Below are 12,235 nucleotides of genomic sequence, written 5' to 3'. Positions count from 1 at the left end.
GCAGGAGGCAGCTGATCGATGTTTCTCTCTCATCGATGTTTCTAACTCTCTATCCCTCTCCCTTCCTCTCTGTGGAAAATCAATAAAATATATTTAAAAAAAAAAAAAGAAAAATTGGTGGCTTTTCTTTTTCTTAAAACCCAGGGGTTGAGCGGAATAGAAGGAATAGGGAATGAGGGGCAAGCAGCAGCCCCTGCGCGCTGGTCCACCTGCCGACCCTAGGTGGGGTTCAGAGCTGTGGATCTGCACGTTTTACAGAGGCGGAAACTGGGGCTCAGTGGAGGATGGGGGTGGTGGTGGTGCTGAAGCCAGTGTTCCCCGTCTCTGCTTTGCTTCTCTCTGTAAACCTCATCGCTGTCTTACACATTTTTACTCTAATTGTCTGTCTCCGCCCACTCACCCCCAGCACCACCACCAGGGGAAACTAAGGGCTGGGCAAGGGTTTTATCTGCTTTCTTCACTGCTTCTGGGCCTACAACAGTGAGCACAGTGGGCACTTAGTTCCATGGACGGAGGAAGAAAAGAGTCCCGAGAGGCTGGCCCTGCCGGGGACTGGGGGTGGGGGGAATGTCCCACCTGGCAGGTGGCCCACTGCGCAGACGTGTGTTAGCACCAGTTGTCCAGCTGAAGATCCAGAGGGGAAAGTGCAAGTGCCAAGGCCCCGGGAAGCGAAAGCCTGCTGTGCCTGTGAAACGGAAAGCAGGTCAGTGCGGCAGGAGTTGGTTCCCGGAGTTGGTTCGGTAGAAGGGGAAGTGAGAGGACTGAGATGGGTGAGGTGCAGGCCATTTGTAAACACATGGCTTTGATTTGTGCTGAGATAGGAGGCATTGAAAGTCTCCTTTTTCTTAGCAGCTGATTGAAGCATTGTGTGCATACAATAAACTGCACGTGTGTACGTGTTCCATCTGAAAGCTGTGCCATGTGCAGGCACCTTTGCCATGTGCAGAAACTATCGCCATAATTAAGTTCGTAAGCCTGCTTTGACCAGGTGCTTCCATTCGTTAGAACGTCGTCCCATACACCAAAAGGTGTCGGGTTCGATCCCCGGTCAGGGACTTGTTCTTTGCAACTGGAAAAGCTTCCTGGAGGGGAAAAGGGCCTGGCCACACGCCGTGGCCCCGCTGCTTGCAGCGGTGCCTTCGGGCCGTCTCGCCTGTCTGCAGGCCTCAGTTTCTTCATCTGTAAGCATCTGCCTGTCAGGTTGTGACGGAGTGAAGAGCTCACCACCACGGGTGCTGCCAGGAGCCCCCGGTCTAGGATGATTGGCGTTAGCAACTCAGAAACCATTGCTTAGTATTAACATGCCCAAGTGGAGTGTTGTTTATCTGAAATTCCAGCTTCACTGGGCATCCTGTATTTGCTCTGGCAGGCCCACCCGGGCGTGAGGTCATCTCCTAGCTCCCAAACAGCCCCTGCACTTGGCCAGGCAGAGGGCACAGGGAGGGTTGGGGCTAGAGTGTGAATAGGTATGAATGCCTTGGCCCCTCACCCAGACTGCAATGGGCAGGTGGACCTGGGCAAGACAGCCAGTGGGGTGGCTGACCCAAAACACCTGCCACAGGGTCACCCACACTGGGTGGTGTCGGGCCTTCTAGGAGGTTCTGAGACAAAGCAGCCACGGAGCTGGCTCCTCCTGCCCCTCCTGCCCATGTGTCCCTGCAAAAAATTCCCCTCGTTAATAATAACAGATACAGCCCGGCTGGCGTGGTTCAGTGGTTGAGTGTCGACCAATGAGCCAGGAAGTCACGGTTCCATCCCGGTCAGGGCACATGCCCGGGTTGTGGGCTCCATCCCCAGTGGGGGGCATGCAGGAGGCAGCGGATCAGTGATTCTCTCATCATTGATGTTTCTCTCTCTCTCCCTTTCCCTTCCTTTCTGGTCAATAAAAATATATTTAAAAAATAATAACGACAACAGATACACAGAGGAGCTGACACTTGCGACCTTATTATGGACCGCCTGCTGCTCTCACCACTTTCCGTGTGTGCTTCAAAGCCAGCTCCTCCAAGGCAGGGTGGCCGAAGGAGGTGGGACTGTCTGAGTGATGTGAGCAGAGATGAGGTCCTGTGGGCACAGGTGCTCGGGAGGGACGTGTGATTTGGAGCCATTTAAAGCAAAGTCGAGGAGGGCACAGCCTTGGGCCGGACACCTGGCTCTGCCACTTGCTAGCTGGCAGACGTCCTCCCTGAGCTCCATTCCTTTGCCGTGAAAGGTGGACAATAATGCAAAGGTCCAGTGAGAGGAGGCCCGTAAAGCAGTGGCCTGGGCCCAGCATGAGCTCCTGTGGTTGTTAGGAGCTGGGAAGACCTGGGTCAGCACCGAGCAGGTGTCTCAACCCCTTTTAGGTCACAGAACCCTTTGAGAACCTGAGCTGTGGACACCCCAACTTTGTGGAGGCTGGTGGCCCTGAGAAGCACCCCCTCCCCCGGCTGTGGGGGAAGCCCTGCTGCGGTCCAGTTCCCATCATCATGCGGCAGTGAGAACCCAGCATAGGGCTCAAGACCGCCCCCCCCCCCCCTGCAGCCTCATGTGGGTGCTGAGCAGATGGGAGAGTCTCAGAGCCGCCCGGCACCGTGCAGGCGTCTCCCAGCATCAGTTGCAAGATTGCGCTTCTCTGTGGCTGCAGCCACAGCCTTGGCCCTTTCTGGGCTTCGGTGTCCTTGTCTGGATCAGGGCCCTCAGTCCCGCTGGCTCCCTCCTTCCACACAGATACCCACATAGAACGAACAGCCGCTCTCCTGCCGGGAGGGAGCCGGTTTGGTGACACCACGGGCTGAGGGAGGAGGTATCTGGGCCCAGTGCAGCTCTGCACACACCCAGCGTGGGCCCGGGGCACTCAGCACCTCGTGGGCGTTCGCTTCTTTTCCTGTGGAGGACAGTGGGCAGCCAAGTTCCACCTTTCAGGCGCCCATGCCTGGGCACCAGGTGCCCTGCAGCCACAGGAAATGACCACTAGGGGGCAAAGGGGCCACCATCACTCCCTGCCAGCCTGTGCCTGGGTGCTGTGGCCACCACCAGCCCTCGCCCCCCCACCCCCCACCCCGCAAGCCCCAACCCTTCAGCACACATTTTCCCAGGGGGTGCTGGAGTCCTCCCTTCCTACCTCTCCCTTGGATCTCGGCCTTCCTGCCTCTGACACACAGCGCACAGGTGAGCCAGAGGAAAGCTCTGGAAGGTGCGTCACCTGTAGGACTAGGGGTTGTTTCCAAGTCATGGGAGAGCCTGACTGGGGCTCTGAGTTGATGCTTCTTCCAAACAAGGCCCATTTCCCCACCATCACTTCCAGGAGCCCCTTGGGGGCTGGGCCTCGAGACACCTGCAGGCTCCAAGCAGAGGCCTGTCTCAGCCACCCGCCGGGGAGACAGTGGACTCCTGCCCTGCCCCAGGTTCCATCTGTCCCTCCTCAACCCTCTGGGCCCAACTCCCCAAATAAAAAGAAATCTCCAGCACCAGGGAGGGGTATCTGACAGCAATAAATTTATTAAGTATCCCCCCCCCCCCAAATATGAACACAAACAAGTTAAAAAAAAAACCACACATAAGACTTCAGACCCAGAGCTGACAAACGAGACACAAAAATGGGAACGACCTATGGAGGGAAGACAGAGCTGAGTGCTGCAAATACGAAGGACAGACACTCGGGGGCCTAGGGTGGTGTGCTGTGGGCGAGGCTGGGGCGGCGTCAGCGGCTGCGTGGCTATGGGGACAGCCCTCTTGGCCCTGGTCCCCGGCTGCCTCACTTGGGGCCCTGGGCCTCAGACTCCTCCTCATCGTCTTCATACATCTCCCCTTCCTCCTCGGCCGTGGCGTCCTGGTACTGCTGGTACTCGGACACCAGGTCGTTCATGTTGCTCTCGGCCTCGGTGAACTCCATCTCGTCCATGCCCTCGCCCGTGTACCAGTGCAGGAAGGCCTTGCGCCGGAACATGGCCGTGAACTGCTCAGAGATGCGCTTGAACAGCTCCTGGATGGCCGTGCTGTTGCCGATGAAGGTGGAGGACATCTTGAGCCCCCGGGGCGGGATGTCGCACACGGCCACCTTCACGTTGTTGGGGATCCACTCCACGAAGTAGCTGCTGTTCTTGCTCTGGATGGCCAGCATCTGCTCGTCCACCTCCTTCATGGACATGCGGCCGCGGAAGATAGCGGCCACCGTCAGGTAGCGGCCGTGGCGGGGGTCGCAGGCGGCCATCATGTTCTTGGCGTCGAACATCTGCTGGGTGAGCTCGGGCACCGTCAGGGCCCGGTACTGCTGGCTGCCCCGGGCGGTGAGTGGGGCGAAGCCGGGCATGAAGAAGTGCAGGCGCGGGAAGGGCACCATGTTCACGGCCAGCTTGCGCAGGTCGGCGTTCAGCTGGCCGGGGAAACGGAGGGAGGTGGTGACCCCGCTCATGGTGGCCGACACCAGGTGGTTGAGGTCCCCGTAGGTGGGCGTGGCCAGCTTGAGGGTGCGGAAGCAGATGTCGTAGAGGGCCTCGTTGTCGATGCAGTAGGTCTCGTCCGTGTTCTCCACCAGCTGGTGGATGGACAGCGTGGCGTTGTAGGGCTCCACCACCGTGTCCGACACCTTGGGCGAGGGCACCACGCTGAAGGTGTTCATGATGCGATCGGGGTACTCCTCCCGCACCTTGCTAATGAGCAGGGTGCCCATCCCGGACCCCGTGCCCCCGCCCAGCGAGTGGGTCAGCTGGAAGCCCTGCAGGCAGTCGCAGTTCTCGCACTCCTTCCGCACCACGTCCAGGACCGAGTCCACCAGCTCGGCGCCCTCCGTGTAGTGCCCCTTGGCCCAGTTGTTGCCGGCCCCACTCTGACCTGTGGGGAGTCAGAAGGTGGCACGGACAGGGTCAGGCCTCCAGTGCCTGAACGTCCCAACCCAAAGGGCAACTGTCGCAGCCCTGTGCCTGCTTTCCCTCTGCAAAGTGGGGGCCCACCCCTCCTCTCCCTATGGCTCTCCACACCAGCTGTGCTGGGTGTCAGGGTCCCTGCTGCCCGGCGCCGTGTGAGGGCTCTGGTCAGAAACTGAGAACCTGGAGTTGCAGCCGCTGCTCTGTCTCACTTGGGGGTCCTGGGTGAACCCATCATCCCTTCCCTCCAGCCCACCCACACTCCTGGGCCATGCCGGAAGCATCAACTACAACCCCAGAGTCCTTTGCAGCTCTGGGTCTGGATTGGACTGGTGCTCGTCGGTTGGGGTGCTAAGCTCTGGAAGGCAGAAGTGAGGGAGGCCCTCCCACCAGAGTCGAGGGCACAGGATCACCCCACCTCTGGATCCCAGTGACACTGTGCTCATGAGCTCCCGCCTCTGGGGCCACCAGTCCTTCAGGGTCCTGTCCACATAGTTCTGTGTTGCACGAGCTCTAGTTGAAGTGCACAGTGGCTTCTGTTCCCTGCACAGAGCCCTCTCTCTGGGTCTCCAGTGCCAGCTGCAGAGTGGGGGTCGGCTCTGCCTGCAAGTTTGTGGAAGGTGGGGCGGGGGGGCTGTGCCCTTTCGTTCCCGTTGACCTGGGTTTGCGGTGGAGGGTCTGCCGTGATGTGAAACTTACCGAAGATGAAGTTGTCAGGCCTGAAGAGGTGCCCGAAGGCCCCAGACCGGACGCTGTCCATAGTTCCGGGCTCCAGGTCCACGAGGATGGCCCGAGGCACATATTTGTGAGCTGAGGGGAGAGGGCGGGTGATGTGCATCATGGAGGCTCAGGGCTCCTCCTTCCTAATCCTGCCCCCACTTAGACTCTGGGTCAGAGGGCTGGAACCAAGTGTGATATGGGGACTGACACTGGACAGCCCAGACCAAATTTCTCCAGTTCAGCATGGACATCATCCCACACCAGATGCTAAGCATCCCCTGCCCGAGCCCTCCAGGTGACTCCTGCTCTGGACCCTCAGAAGGACTCTGAAGGGACCTTCAGGATCCTGTCTGTCCTCCTGGACTGTGCACATGTCTGTGGCCGAGAACGTTTGATCTCACTGTGGTGAGTCCCAGGTTACACCTAACCTGCCAGCCCAGCAATGGGAGGGCAGGTCCAGGGGGCCCAGCTCGGGTGTCCCCCAGCCCCCAGGGAGGGTGGGGTGCTCACAGGAGGCCTCGTTGTAGTAGACGCTGATGCGCTCCAACTGCAGGTCCGAGTCCCCCACATAGTTGCCACTGGGGTCTATTCCGTGCTCATCGCTGATGACCTCCCAGAACTGCAGGGGAAACGGGGGTCAGCAGGGGCCATGACAGGCTTGAGCCCAAAGCCTGCAATAGCCCCTGGGAGAGACTGTGGAGAGCCCTAAGCTCTGTCGTCTGTCAGGAAAGTGTAATAAATGTCAGAGCCCTCCGAGGGGTTCGAGACTCAGCTGACACAAAACAGCTCTGCACTTGCTGACCAGAGTTAGCAACAAGCACCCCCTTTGGGTGGCTTTTATTATTCCATTTTCATTTTTTTTCTTTTTTTCTTAAATATATTTTATTGATTTTTTACAGAGAGGAAGGGAGAGGGATAGAAAGCCAGAAACATCGATGAGAGAGAAACATCGACCAGCCGGCTCCTGCACACCCTCCACCGGGGATGTGCTCGCAACCAAGGCACACGCCCTTGACTGGAATCGAACCTGGGACCTTCCAGTCCGCAGGTCGACGCTCTATCCACTGAGCCAAACCGGTTTCGGCTGTTATTCCATTTTCAGACGAGGAGACTGAGGCACAGAAAGGGGACAGAGTCCAAGATGCTTGTGTCCTCAGGGCAGAAGACATCCAGCGACAGGGCCCAGCAGTGTCCGAACACCGTCAGCCTTAGCCACAGGAAACACAGGGGCCCCTGTGGGGAGTGACGTGCCCAGGGTCGCCCAGCCTCTCCATCCACAGCTGGCACAGCCCTAATTCTCGGGGCTCACGCTCCCCCTTGGGCAAGAACCCACAGTGCTTCTCACACTCTGCTCCCCGACTGCAGCAGGCAGGGGAGCAGCCCAGGACCAAGACTCAGAGCTGGACCGCCTTTTCCCAGCCATGTGACCTTGGGCAGGTCCTGAAGGTGCTCTGTGCCTCAGTGTCCACATCTGTTTAATGGGTCTGAGGATGAAAACGGGTCGCTGTGAGAGTGGAGTTATCTGTGGGAGCATGTGATGGTGTGTGGTGAAGCGTGAGTGCTGCGTGGAATTATGAGCACATGTGTCTGCACAAGGACAAATGCCCTGCTGCACGGAGCTCTGCCCTCCCCCAGGGGCACTTCCAGTTGGCCCCTGCAGGCAGGAGGTCATATGCTATGGCCATTGGTCCAGTGCCCCTCCCTTTTGCTCCTCAGGGTTCCTTTCAGAAGCTGAATGGGTGTGAAGTCATTGAGAAACAACAGGCCCCTCCATAGGAGTCATGTGCAGTGAGAAGGCTGTCCAGTTAAAAAATCAATCACAAATCAGTTTGCATGTGCTTACTAGTATCTATCTATAGATGCCTTGGACAGACACACAGACACAGCGGTGCCACGGCCTGTGTTCCTGGGTTGGGGGAGAGACCTCTGATCACAGCATGCCCTTTGGTTCTTTTGGAGTTCTTTGTTATGTGCACATGTTAACTTCACACGCAAAATAATAATAAAGATTAAATTGTTTAAAAACCAGAAGTGTAGCCCTAGCCGGTTTGGCTCAGTGGATAGTGTGTCCCAGGTTCGATTCCATTCAGACTGGTTGCAGACTCCTCCCCAACCCGGGCCCTGGCTGGAGCACGTGCAGGAGGCAACCAATTGATGTGTCTCTCTCACATCAATGTTTCTCTGTCTTTCCCTCTCTCTAAAAATCAATGGAAAAATATCCTCAGGTGAGGATTAAAAAAAAAAAAAAAGACATATCCTTGGGGAAAAGGCACAGAAGTAACAGAGTAAAAAAGGAAACCTCAGGACAGATGCCATATTTTCCACAAAGATCTAGGTGCACAGATCAGGAACTGGAACAATGACAACTCCCGCTGTAGGGGGACCTGGATGGGTGAGGTGGTTAAATGGGCACAGCCTTACCTGCAATGTTTCCATTTGTTAAGGGGGAATATATTAATAACTGCGTTTGCAAACTAATAGAGATTATAATTTAAAATATTAAATAGATCTACTTAGATTATGTAACATTTAATAAATAATAAAGTACAATTTTTTACATTCAATAAGAAATAATTATGATCACCACTACAGGTGAGGAAACTGCCAGGTGGCCGCAGACCCCAGGGTCCAGGCCAAGCTCCTATTTCAGACCTCGTTTTTGCCTGGTGTCTGGGCCGGTCAGGCCTGGGCGCGGGCGCTGTCCGAGGTGCTGATCCTTTGCGCGCCGCTGAGGGGCTGGAGGGGGCGGGCAGCATGGGGCGGGGGGCGGCGAGGACTACTCGATTCACGGGCTTTAAGCCACTTCAAGATCCCAAACCTCTTTCCTCCCCCCCTCCTCCCCCCCCCCCCCCCCCCAGCTAGCCCAATTGTAACCGATCAAGGAGGCGCAGGGAAGGGGGCGGGACAAGAAAACGGGAAACCCCTCCTTTGATTGGTTGGTAGGGCCCCACCCCTCCGCGGCCACGCCCTGCGGCCGGCGGAGAGAAGGGCCCAGACAAAGGCTCCAGGGCGGCCCTGCCTCCCGAGGGGCGGAGGGAAGGGTCTCTGGGCTTCTCGCCCCCGTTGTGGGGGGCCAGGTACTCCGTGCATCCTGATGTAATAAATTCAAACTCCTGTCTCGTTCCGGGAGAGCTGCTTTCTCATCCTTGGGGAAGGGCCACACCCTGTCACCGCACCCTGGAGGGGATTCCAGTAAAACACTGATACGGAGAGCCCAACATGTAATGGTCCCAGTCAGGAGTCATGATGTCCCTGAGCATAGTCCCCTAGTCCCGGATCGCCCCGAATTCCCTCCATCCCCACCCCACCCTCCCCAGAGCCAGCAGCCTGATCCAGACTCCACTCAGGACTGTAGGCAGGAAAATCGCCCCCAGATCACCCCAGTCAGCAGCTGCCGGTGGTGGGCAGGCAGATTCTCCAGATGGGACCTCGGGAAGTGGGGGGACCTGGGGGAAGTGGGGAGGCCTGGGGGAAGTGGGAGGACCTGGAGGAGGGGGGCTCTGAGCACTTTCTCCAGGGTTGGTCTCTGGAGACTTTCCAGGCAGGGAGGCGGCAGACGGAAAAGGAAGCAACAATTCCTTTCCCGCAAATGCACTTCTCTCTTGTTTGATGTGTTTAAAATGACCAGATATTAATTTTTAAAACTAACAAATTTAAAAGTCAATGCGAAAGGAATGAAAAGTCATGAGCAAACGCTCTGTCTGCAGAGGACACTGTCGCCAGCAGCCGGCAGGTGCACCCCACTTTCCCCAGAGAGGAGGCCGTCCTGGCTGTGGAGGGAGGGGCATGGACCCCCCTCCCCCCGCCCCCAGGCCCGGCGGGACTCAGGGCTGCCCCCACCACCACCCCCGTGACTCCTGACCCTCTGAGGAGCAGATGTTCAGAGCAGGCCTGGACCTTGTGACTGCATTAAGGAACCCCCGCCCCTCCCACCTGGTCAGGCAGCTGCCAGGACGGCCCCAGGAGCTCGGATTTGATTTGAGGCCACCATCCCCCAGGCCTCTCCTCCCCCAGCCCCTCCTCGGGCAGCACAGCTGTCTCCTCCGTGATTGGGAGTCTCAGATTCCGCCTCCGGGACCCCATCCGAGGGCCTCCACCCTAGAGCCCAAGTTGCAATTTACATGTCAGCCACGTGGGTGCCCCAGCCCTGTAGAAATTAGCTTTTTGTTCTCGCCGTTTCCATGGCAACAGCCTCCAGAGGAAGCTTCTCCTGGGCCCCTTTCCCTCCAAGACCTGTCTCCAACCCCCGCCTCCTTGGGGAATCCGCTCGACTACTTCCCCCGCTGGGTCCCTGGCCGTGGTCCTGACTAAGCCACGCTCCTCCCGATCGTGGTCCCGGGACCCCGGCGGGCATCGGGCTGCGCTCGCCGCCTGGGCCCCGCCCTGGGTCCCGCAGGGACTGAGCCGGGGGCGGCGCGGCTGGGTCTCGCCCAGGCGGGGTGACCTTGGGCCCAGGACAGCCTCCCGGACTCGGTGACCTGACATCGCCTCCTGGGTACTGGCCATCCTCTTCCCGCCTCAGTCCCCACATCTGAGAGGGGGGCTAACAATGGACGGGAGGGGCCGCGCGGCGCAGAGCTTCCCACGCCCGGAGGCAGGCTTTGTTCCCACGTCCAACCCCCAGACTCGGTGGTGCCATCCCTTGGGGAGCTCGCCCAGGTGGGCTGCGCTGAGGGAGGGGCTGGTACTGGACCAAGGTCACCTCGAGTCCGGGCCCAACCCTCACCCAACAAAGGAACAGGGTGGGGCCGGGCAGCCGAGGGTTATCGCAGCAAGATTGGGGTCACCAGGCGGCTCCAGCTGCTCGGAGGACCTCCCGTTCCTGGGGGCGGGGGAATCATGACTTGGAAGGTGAGCCTCACTCAAACCAGCCCACTCACCCGTCCAGCTCAGGCTGAGCTGCGACCCCAGTGCGGGCCACGCCCAGCCAGCCCGCTTCGTCCGCGGCGGCCGGGGGTGGAGGGCGCGAGGTGACGATGGCGCTGCGCTCAGCGAGGCCCTGGTGCCGGCGGGGGTCGGGGAGAGGCGGCGGGGGCGTCAGGGAGGCCCGGCACTTTGTTCTCGGTTTTCAGGGGCGACTGCGGCTAGAGGTACGCGGTGCTCCCCGCTTCCCTCCTAGGGGCTCCCGCTTCCCTCCCAGGGGCTCCCGCTTCCCTCCCACTGGTTCCCGGCAGGCGCGTGCGGCGCGGGTTCCGTGCGCGGGGCGGCGCGGCCTCACCTTGGCCCCGATCTGGTTGCCGCACTGGCCGGCCTGGATGTGCACGATCTCCCTCATGTCGGCGGGCGGCGGGCGACTGCGGGAAGCTGACGGGCCGGGCGGCTGCGGAGCCCCAGCCGCCCGCCGCTCTTATAGGCTGTGCCCCGCCCGCCGCGCCCTCCGGCGTCACCGCGCGGCCAATGGGGGCGCCGCCGCCGCTGCGGCACGGCCGCCGCCGCATCTGCACCGCGTCTCAGCGCGGCTGGCGAGGGGCTGGGGACCCGCTCACCGTAAAGGAGGGGCTGGCGGGATCCAGGGAGGACAATAGAAGGCCCTTGGTCCTTGGACCCCGCCCCCGCTGCCCCTCGGAACCACCCGGCTTTGCCAGGAGGGTCTTACCTCCCTACACCCGCTTAGGGACCGACCCCATCTTCCCACCCCAATGGGTGAGGTGGACGCCTTCCCGCTCCCTGTGTGTGCACGAGGGGCCGACAAGGTACTCTGAGCTCTTCTGGACCCCATAGAGGCTGGGGGTGGGGTTGGGGGAGGAAAAGGCCCAACAGCCAGCGCGGGGCTAAGAAATCCCGAGTCAGAGTGGCTGTGGGTGCGGGAGGGCAGCGGCGGCTGTGGCGGCCGAGTTTCGCTGGTCCCTTCTGCAGTGGGGGAGCCACCCCCTCCTCCCCGCCGCCCGCTGCTGCCGAAGATTACACACGGACCTTGCTGTGTTCCCCCCCCCCCCCCCCCCCCCGCCAGGCACTGGTTCCCGGCAGTGCCTGCAGGTAGCACTGCTCAGGGAATATTGCGCCGGGAACTGTCATGAGGACACACCAGGCGAGGGACCGACAGAGTGGGGGTGTGCAGTCCTCTTACTCCCTGATGTCACCTGTGGGTCTGGACCCTTGGTCCACGTGGGGCCAAGGCAGTGGGGGGTGGGGCGCGTGTAGGAGCTGTGTGTGCACGAGGTGCAGGTTCTTGCAAGGAAAACTGGGGAAGGGGCCGGGAGGGGGACCCTCACGTGAACACAGACACTGTACCCCACACACAGGCCCACGGGCTTCCTGTTTTCCTGGGGCTTCCTGTTCTCCTGGGCTCAGACACGTGGTGAAGACACCTTATAACAGGTCCTTCTGCGGTTTCAGGGACAAATCCTCCAGGCAGGGCATCCCGTCAGCTGAGCGAGCTTGGGGGCGCACCTGTGTCCTGAGTGTGTGCCCAGGAAGGGCCTGGCGGGGTGTGGCCATGTCCAGGCCCCTCTCTCCCCCCTCCTCCCGAAGCTCCCCAATTTGGCAAGCCTAGAAGTGGGTCTTTTGTTCTCAAGAGAAGCCCCTCCCCCACAGTGTCCATGAGGTGGCTTTCTGTGGTTGGCTTCTGGCCACTGGGGCTCCGCCCTGTCCCCATTCAGGGGGTCCTTGGTGAGCATTTGGCTCTTCCCTGGAGCCGGCTGTGCCTCCCTGTCTGAGCAGCAGAAGCTTTG

At 59.9% G+C, this 12,235-nt stretch overlaps 1 protein-coding gene across 4 annotated transcripts; it reads right to left on the bottom strand.

The window, feature by feature from the left end:
- Positions 1-3,736: 3,736 nt before the first annotated feature.
- Positions 3,737-10,839, bottom strand: TUBB3 (tubulin beta 3 class III; the record flags this gene model as incomplete). 4 transcript variants are annotated; one of them, XM_079759821.1, is made up of 4 exons in its annotated part: positions 3,737-4,812; positions 5,544-5,690; positions 5,988-6,183; positions 10,783-10,839. In XM_079759821.1, 4 exons carry the CDS (start codon positions 10,837-10,839, stop codon positions 3,737-3,739), a joined length of 1,476 nt encoding a protein of 491 aa, XP_079615947.1. The 4 variants fall into 4 exon arrangements, with proteins under 4 accessions (XP_079615947.1, XP_079615948.1, XP_079615949.1 ...); XM_079759822.1 differs by having other exon boundaries at positions 5,544-5,654; positions 6,075-6,183; XM_079759823.1 differs by having other exon boundaries at positions 5,544-5,654; positions 6,144-6,183.
- Positions 10,840-12,235: the final 1,396 nt, after the last annotated feature.

The sequence above is a fragment of the Cnephaeus nilssonii genome (genome assembly GCF_951640355.1).
Source record: "Cnephaeus nilssonii genome assembly, chromosome: 20".
Taxonomy (NCBI): domain Eukaryota; kingdom Metazoa; phylum Chordata; class Mammalia; order Chiroptera; family Vespertilionidae; genus Cnephaeus; species Cnephaeus nilssonii.
The sequence above is the reverse complement of the archived record's forward strand: the minus strand, read 5'-3'. Positions and strand labels throughout refer to the sequence as shown.